This window comes from Ailuropoda melanoleuca, chromosome 4 (assembly GCF_002007445.2).
Source record: "Ailuropoda melanoleuca isolate Jingjing chromosome 4, ASM200744v2, whole genome shotgun sequence".
NCBI classification, from domain to species: Eukaryota; Metazoa; Chordata; class Mammalia; order Carnivora; family Ursidae; genus Ailuropoda; species Ailuropoda melanoleuca.
Window position 1 is genome coordinate 114,742,802 of NC_048221.1, and position 8,334 is coordinate 114,751,135.

Consider the following 8,334-nt stretch of genomic DNA (forward strand, 5'->3'; position numbering starts at 1 on the left):
CGGAATCCAGGGATGTACTGTATGGTGACTAACATAATATAATAAAAAATCATTAAAAAAAAAAAAAGATTCTCTCCCTCTTCCACCTTCCCGCCCACCCCCAACTCGTGCTCTCTAAATAAACAGAGAATACTATAAAAATTGCCCAACAAACTGGGAAACCTAGAAGAAATGGATAGACTCCTAGAAATATAAAATCTTCCAAAAGGGAATCAAGAAGAAATAGAAAATTTGAACAGATGGATTACTAGTAACAAAACTGAACTGACAATCAAAAAACTCCCAACAAAGTCCAGGACCAGATGGCTCACAGGTGAATTCTACCAAACATTTAAAGAAAAGTTAACATCTATTCTTCTCAAACCATTCCAAAAAACAGAAAAGGAGAAAAAAAACAAAAAACAAAAAAACCCACAAAAAAAAAAAAAAAACACCCTTCAAATTCATTATAGAACCCGAGCATTATCCTGATACCAAAACTGGACAAAGACATAGTGAACATAGATGCAAAGATCTTCAACAATGTATTAGCAACTGAATTCAATTGTACATCAAAAGGTCATTCACTATAATCAAGAGGGATTTATTCCAGGGACGTGGGTGATTCAATATTCATAAATTAATCAATGTGATACATCACATTAACAAGAAGGATAAAAACCACATGAGTATCTCAACTGATGCATAAAAAGCATTTGACAAATACACCTGTTCATGATAAAAACTCTCAACAAAGTGGGTTTACTTATTTATTTTTTGAAAGAGAACATGCAAGCAGGTTGAGAGGCAGAAGGAAAGGGAGAGAGAGAATCTTAAGCAAGCTCTACGCTGCACGGAGCCCAATTTGGGGCTCGATGTCATGACCCCGAGATCATGACGTGAGTCAAAATCAAGAGGCAGACACTTAACCAAATGAGCCACCCAGGAACCCTCAAGAAAGTGGATTATGACCTAAGCTGAAGGCAGACAACCAACGGACTGAGCCACCCAAGTGCCTCAGCTATGTGGAATTTTGTGATTAAGTGAGGATATGGTTTTTAATAGGTCATAATTCTCATCACGAGTGTAAGAAACATTTGGATCAGTAAGGAAGAAAAAAAAAGAACCCTAGAGAATGCTGGGCCGTTCCCTTGGCTTCATACACAGTGCTAATGAGGCGCCTTTGGGAAGGGGAAGAACGTGTTATAAATCACATGGCAGCAAAGATTATTGAAAATGTCTGCACTACCTTTTCTGCTCAGGCCCAGGGCTTTATTACAGGGGAAATTGGACCCATCTTATGGTACCTATTCAAACATTCCACTGTTGATTCTCTCGGGATCACAGCAATATCGGTCTTGTGTAGAATCACCCGTCATTCTCCTACTGCCTTCTAGAATGTTATTGGGAAGGTGGGACTGGACTCAGTAATAAACTCCCTGGCCTCAGCCATCTGCAAAGTTCAGCAGTACATGTTGACCTTATTTACTGCAATGTTGTCTTGTGGGATTCATCTTCAGAGGCTAATCCAAGAAAAGGTTTGACTCAGATTTCACCTATTACTGTACTTTACAAATTGTTGCTGAACCGTTACAGTTTCAGGAGAAAACAAGTAATATCATCTCTGTAGAATTTATTTTTCATCTCAGGGGACCTTTTTGAACTTTGCTAAACCCCTGTCCCACAGGCCATTCATCTTAAGATGTTTTAAGAATCTTTTAGTGATTAAAATAGAAATCCAGTAAATGAAAAAAAAAAAAAAAGTGGGGTTAGAGGGACCACACCTCAACATAATAAAGGCCATATGTAACAAACCCACAGCTAACATCATCCTTAACAGTGACAAACTGAAAGCGTTTCCTCTAAGACCAGAAACAAGATAAGGATGTCCACTTGCACTACTTATATTCAACATAGTACTGGAAGTCCTAGCTGCAGCAATCAGACAAGAAATAAAAGCCATTCAAATTGGTAAGAATGAAGTAAAACTGTCATTATTTGCAGATGACATGACACTCTATGTAGAAAATCCTAAAGACTCCACCAAAAAGCCATTAGAACTAAAAATGAATTTAGTGAAGTTGCAGAATATAAAATTAGTATACAGGTATCTGTTGCATTTTAATATGCTAATAAGAAAATAGCAGAAATTAAGAAAACAATCCCATTTACACCAAAGAGAATAAAATACCTAGAAATAAATTTAACCCAGGAGGTGAAAGACTTATAATCTTAAAACTGTAAGACAATGATGAAAGAACTGAAGACAACACAAGCAGATATATCACTCTCATGGATTGAAAGAATATTGTTAAAATGTCCACACTACCCAAAGCTATCTACAGATTCAATGCAATCCTATCAAAATATGAATAGCATTTTTCACACAACTAGAACAAATAATCCTAAAATTTGTATGGAAGCACAAAAGACCCCCAATAGCAAAAGTAATCTTGAGAAAAAAGAACAAAGCTGGAGATATCACAATCCCAGATTTCAAGATATACCACAAAGCTATTTTAACCAAAACAGACATGGTACTGCACAAAAATAGACAAAGATCAATGGAACAGGATAGACAGCCCAGAAATAAACCCAAGCTTACTTGGTTCATTAATCTGTGCCAAGTGAGCCCATGATATATAATGTGGCAAAACAATCTTTCCAATAAATGGTGTTGGGACAAATGGACAGCTACATGCAAAAGAATGAATCTGAACCATTTTCTTACACCATACACAAAAATAAACTCAAAATGGTTTAAAGACCTAATGTGAGACCTGAAACCATAGAAATCCTAAAAGAAAACATAGGCAGTAATCTCCTGAACATCAGCCTGAGCAACATATTTACAAATATGTCTCTTTAGGCAAGGAAAACAATAGCAAAAATGTACTACTGGGACTACAACAAAATAAAAAGCTTTTGCATAGCAAAGGAAACCATCAACAAAACAAAAAGGCAGCCTACTGAATGGAAGAAGCTATCTGCAAATGTATCTGATAAAGCACTAATATCCAAAATACATATAGAATTTATAAAACTTATCACCAAAAACATCTAATAGAAAATGGGCAGAATGGGGGGCGGGTGCCTGGATGGCTCAGTCAGTTAAATGTATGACTCTTGATTTCAGCTCAGGTCATGATCTCAGGGTCATGAGATTGAGCCCCATGTTGGGCTCCACACTGGACATGGAGCCTGCTTAAGATTCTCCCTTTCCCTCTGCCTTACCTATCCCCACCCCACACCCCACTGAGTGCACATGCCCATGCTCTCTCTCAAAAAAAAAAAAAAAAAGCAGAGGAACTGAATAGATATTTTTCCAAAGAAAACATTCAGATGCCCAACAGACACATGAAAAGATGCTCAACATCACTAATCAGGAAAATGCAAATCAAAACCACAATATCAGTCAGAATGATTAATATAGAAAAAGATACTAAATAACAAGCATTGATAAGGATGTGGAGAAAAGAGAACCCTTATGTACTGTTCATGGGTATATAAATGGTGCAACCACTATGAACTACCACATGGTCCAGTAATTCCACTACTGGATATTAATCCAAAGGAAAAGAAAAAACTCATGCAAAAAGATATATGCAACCCTATGTTTACTACAGCATTATTTACAATAGCCAAGATATGGAAGAAACCCAAGTGTCCATCAATACATGAATGGATAAAGATGTGGTATAAGAAAAAAAAAAAGATGTGTGTGTATATATATATATATATACAATGAAATATTACTCATAAAATCTTACCATTTATGACAACATGGATGGACCTAAAGGGTACTATGCTAAGTGAAATAAGTCAGATGGAAAAAAAATATATACCATATGATTTCACTTATACGTGGAATCTGAAAAAACCAAACAAAAAAACAAAAACCCAGATTCTTAAATACAGAGAACAACTTATAGTTGCCAAAGGGGAAGTGGGTGGGTGGGTAGATGGGCAAAATAGGTGAATGGGATTTTAAGAACAAACTTCTAGTTACAAAATAAATAAGTCACAGAGATGAAAAGTACAGCATAGAAAACATAATAAATAATATTATAACATCGTATGGTGTCAGATGGTGACTACACTTATTGTGGTGAGCAGTGAGTAATGTACAGAATCGTCAAATCACTATGTTGCACGCATGAAACTAATATAACATTGTATGTCAACTACACTTCAATAATTTTTTTAAGGGAGAAAAAAAGTTGTGGTATACACACACACACACGAATGTTATTCAAGCATTAAAAAAAGGGAAATCTGCTATTTATGACAACATGGACGAACCTTTAAGGTATTACGCTAAGTGAAATCAGAGAAAGAGAAACACTGTAGGATTCACATATATGTGGAATCTTCAAAACAAAAACAAAAACAAAACACGGGGCACCTGGGTGGCTCAGTCAGTTGAGTGACTGCCTTCAGCTCAGGTCATGATCTCAGGGTCCTGGAATCGAGCCCCAAGTTGGGCTCCCTGCTCAAGGGAGAGTCTGTTTCTCCCTCTGCCCCTCCCCCTGCTCACTCTCTCTCTCTCTCAAATGGATAAATGAAATCTTTAAAAAAATTTTTTTTAATTAAATAAATTACAAAATCCATAGAAAAAGAGATCAGACTTTTGGTTACCAGAGGCAGAAGGTGGGGGAGGAAGAACTGAGGAAGTTGGGCAAAGGTACAAATTTCCAGTTATATAATAACTAGTATGGATGTGACATACAACACGATGACTACGGCTAACATGGCTGTATAATACACAGAAAAGTTAAAGTAAATCTTGAGTTCTCCTCACAAGAAAAATTTTTCCCCTTTTTCAAAACTTATTTTCTTATTATTGTACCTATATGAAAAGATGGATGTTAACTGAACCCATTGTGGGAATCATTTCAAAATATATGCAAATCAAGGGGCACCTGGGTGGCTTAGTGGGTTGAGCATCTGCCTTTGGCTCAGGTAAGGCTGGTCATGATCCTAGGGTCCTGGGATCCAGCCCCATATCAGGCTCCCTGCTCAGTGGGGAGCCTGCTTCTTCCTCTCTTGCTGCAGCTCCCCCGCTTATGCTCACGAGCTCGCTCTTTTGTGTGTGTGTATGTGTGTACACATGTGCACGTGCACTGTCAAATAAAATCTTTAAAAAAAAGTTTAAAAAACCTCAAACTTCACTATATGCAAATCAAGCCATCATGCTATATGTCTTAAACTTATATAGTGATGTATGTCAATTCCTTCTCAATAAAAATGGTGGGAAAAAAGTTAATGCAAATAAAGGTGTAATTTTTATTCCCATCTAACTTCACAGCCCCCCCGGTTTCTATTCAAGGATCCCTAGATTAAGAACATCTACTCTCAAATGGTAGCTACACTTGTGGTGAGTCTAGCATAAGATAGTTGTCAAAAATCACTATGTTGTACACCTGTAACTAAGCTGACATCGTATCAACTATACTCCAATTTAAAAAATGGTTAAAAAGGAGCACCTGGGTAAGTCATTTGGTTAAGTGTCTGCCTTCGGCTCAGGTCGTGATCCCAGGGTCCTGAGATGGAGCCCTGGGTCAGGCTCCCTGCTCAGCGGGGAGTCTGCTCCTCTCTCTCCCTCTGCCTGCTGCTCCCCCTGCTTATTTGGGATCTCTGTCAAATAAATAAATGGAATCTTTAAGGAAAAAAAAAAGGTTAAAAAATTTTTAAATAAAATAGAAATTAAGACTGACTTAAAAAAGAAAAAACAGGGCAAAGAAAAAAATGAAAAAAGCCTCTACTTCAAATTCAAGAGGTACCTCAAGGCTTAATCCTGGGTAACCTCCTGTTCTCTAAATACACTCTCCCTAATTCCTTGGATTTAAACACCATCTACATACAGATGATGAACACATTTATATAGATATATCCAATCTTTTTCAAGAATGCCAGACTCCTACAGCCAAATGCTTACTTACTATCTCCACCTGGAGGTCATCACCAAGATACATAAAATGTACCTCCTGATGGTTTCCCCCTGCACTAACACAAAAGTCTAAATTCCATGAAAGCCTTGAACTGGCTCCTCTCCAAACTCTTCTCATACTACTTTCACCATTAACCTGCCACCCCAGTCACCACCTGCCAGCCATACTGGTGCCTTTCTCTTCTCTGTATGTGCCAACACGTTTCCTGGCTCAAAAACTTTGTATTTCCGGGGCGCCTGGGTGGCACAGCGGTTAAGCGTCTGCCTTCGGCTCAGGGCGTGATCCCGGCGTTATGGGATCGAGCCCCACATCAGGCTCCTCTGCTATGAGCCTGCTTCTTCCTCTCCCACTCCCCCTGCTTGTGTTCCCTCTCTCGCTGGCTGTCTCTATCTCTGTCAAATAAATAAATAAAATCTTTAAAAAAAAAACACAAAACTTTGTATTTCCCCTTCCTCTACTGGGAACTCACTCCCAGTTCTTTGCCAGGCTGGCTCAACCATCTGGCCTTTCCTGGCCAGCTACCTACCTAGAGAACTTTTCCAACCCCTACTCCCACTGCACTACTTACTTTCAATCCTATCAATCTCCTTTTTTCCCCCTTTCATTCAGAAGCACTTACAGCAATAATAATTATCTTGTTTGTTTCCTTGTTTTTTTTTTAAAGATTTTATTTGAGACTGAGAGAACACACAAGCAGGGAGAGAGAGAGAGGCTCCCCAGCGAGCAAGGAGCCCCATGCAGGGCTCAATTCCGGGACTCTGAGATCATGTGAGCCAAAGGCAGACTCCTAACCCACTGAGCCACCAAGGCACCCGTTTCCTTGTTTATAATTCATTTCCTCACTAGAACATAAGAGCCATGGTCCACTGTCCACTGCAGTATTCCCAGTGACTAAGATACTGTCTGGCACTTTTGGAGTCTCAATAAAGGACTAAATGATAAGAGGACCTTCACTTTAACACAGAGGTGTTTGTTCTAAAGTTTCTCCCTAGATGATTTGTTATGTGGAAGCATTGAGTACAGGTATGAAAGGATCCCTATCTTTATTAAACCTCTGGACACCACATCCAACAGCAACAAACCAAACCAACCCCAGAATTCCACAGACTTCATATTTCGACCCAGCAAAAGATAAAACGTTCTAAAATAAGAGGACCACAGGCTTTCGCCAAGTGGCTTTGCTAAGCAGACAAGGAAATCCAGGACACAAAACAAGGGCAGTGCTTAATCCTAAAACAGCAGAGACCAGGACTTTCCATTCCCAAGAAGAAACCCCAGAATATGCTTCCACTGCCTGCTGATGTGATCCCAACACAGTCAACTTTCCAGATACTAGATTCATGCTTCCAGATGCCTACTGGAGATTTCCATCTGAGTCCCATAGAACTCTGTCCTTCCCCTCCCTCTTGAAGCAGCTGCTGCTCTTCCACCTTCTGCACTCCCCTTTCCCGGAGAAATGATACTATCATCTACCATCAGCAGAGTAGGAAAGACATCCTGACCCTCGTTTCCTAAATTCAGTCGGTGACACTGCCTCCTGAACAGCTTTGGATGTAGTCTCCGTTCTCCATGGCACTGCCACTGACCCGCTCCATTCCTAACCAACCACCTGACATTAATTTATCTATCTCCAGGTCTTCGGGGGATGGTTCCTCCCCTGCAGAAGGCACCACCACTGCCTGGGCTGAGGACCCTCGCGCTTCTCCGCGCACACCCCTCCTGGCTCACAGCTCGCAAAGCCGCCGGAGCGGCCCGATCCTGGGGCTCCCCGACCCGTACCTTGGCAGGGTTGGTCAAGACCTCCTTCATGTACTCAGCCACAGTGATGGGGCCAGTTGCTTTGATTTTGTATATAAGATGCCGCAGCATTGGTGTCACCTGGTTTTCTGCCGGCTCTCTCCCGGAGCTGAAGTATTTCCCTCTCCAAAGACAGGGAATGACTAAGAAAAACAATTAAACGGGACCATGAAAACATCTTAGTATTTGCAAGTGCAAGCAGCCTGAGTGCTTTCGAAGGTGCTGTGTTGACTCTTAAGCTCGGCCGAAGCACGGAAAGCGGACTCCCGGCCTGACCGCAGCACGCCCGCAAGGCGCCGGCAAGCACAGCACGCACAATGCCCACGCCACAGCCATTCCGGGTCTGAGGCTGGACTCCCTGCAGCTCAGAGCGCTGCAGGGCCCCGCAGCTGAGGAAGGCGCCCCAGGCGGTTTCCCCCACAAACGGAGCTCCGGCGCGGCGAACGCTTACCCGCGCGAGCCGCCGCACACAGCGGCCCCACGCCGCCCCTCGCAAGGACGCTCATGCCGAACTCCGCACGCCGCCGCGCGCTGTCCGGGGGGCGGGGAGTGAAGCCATTTCCGGGAGGGGACACGCCCCTGCCAGAAGTACGTCACTCTGCCAAAC

The 8,334-nt window shown here is 41.4% G+C and overlaps 1 protein-coding gene across 4 annotated transcripts in view; it reads right to left on the minus strand.

The window, feature by feature from the left end:
* NDUFAF7 (NADH:ubiquinone oxidoreductase complex assembly factor 7) overlaps positions 1-8,314 on the minus strand; it is a 55,678-nt gene extending 47,364 nt beyond the window's left edge. For all 4 annotated transcript variants that reach the window (XR_002141835.2, XR_002141837.2, XR_002141838.2 and 1 more), the window contains exons 1-2: positions 8,179-8,314; positions 7,710-7,870 (exon numbers count right to left, since the gene is read on the minus strand). Coding sequence is in view for 1 of the 4 variants with exons in the window: in XM_002914831.4 (XP_002914877.1) it covers positions 7,710-7,870; positions 8,179-8,233 (216 nt within the window). In the remaining 3 variants the exon portion in view is untranslated. The remainder of the gene's footprint in view (positions 1-7,709; positions 7,871-8,178) is intronic.
* Positions 8,315-8,334: the final 20 nt, after the last annotated feature.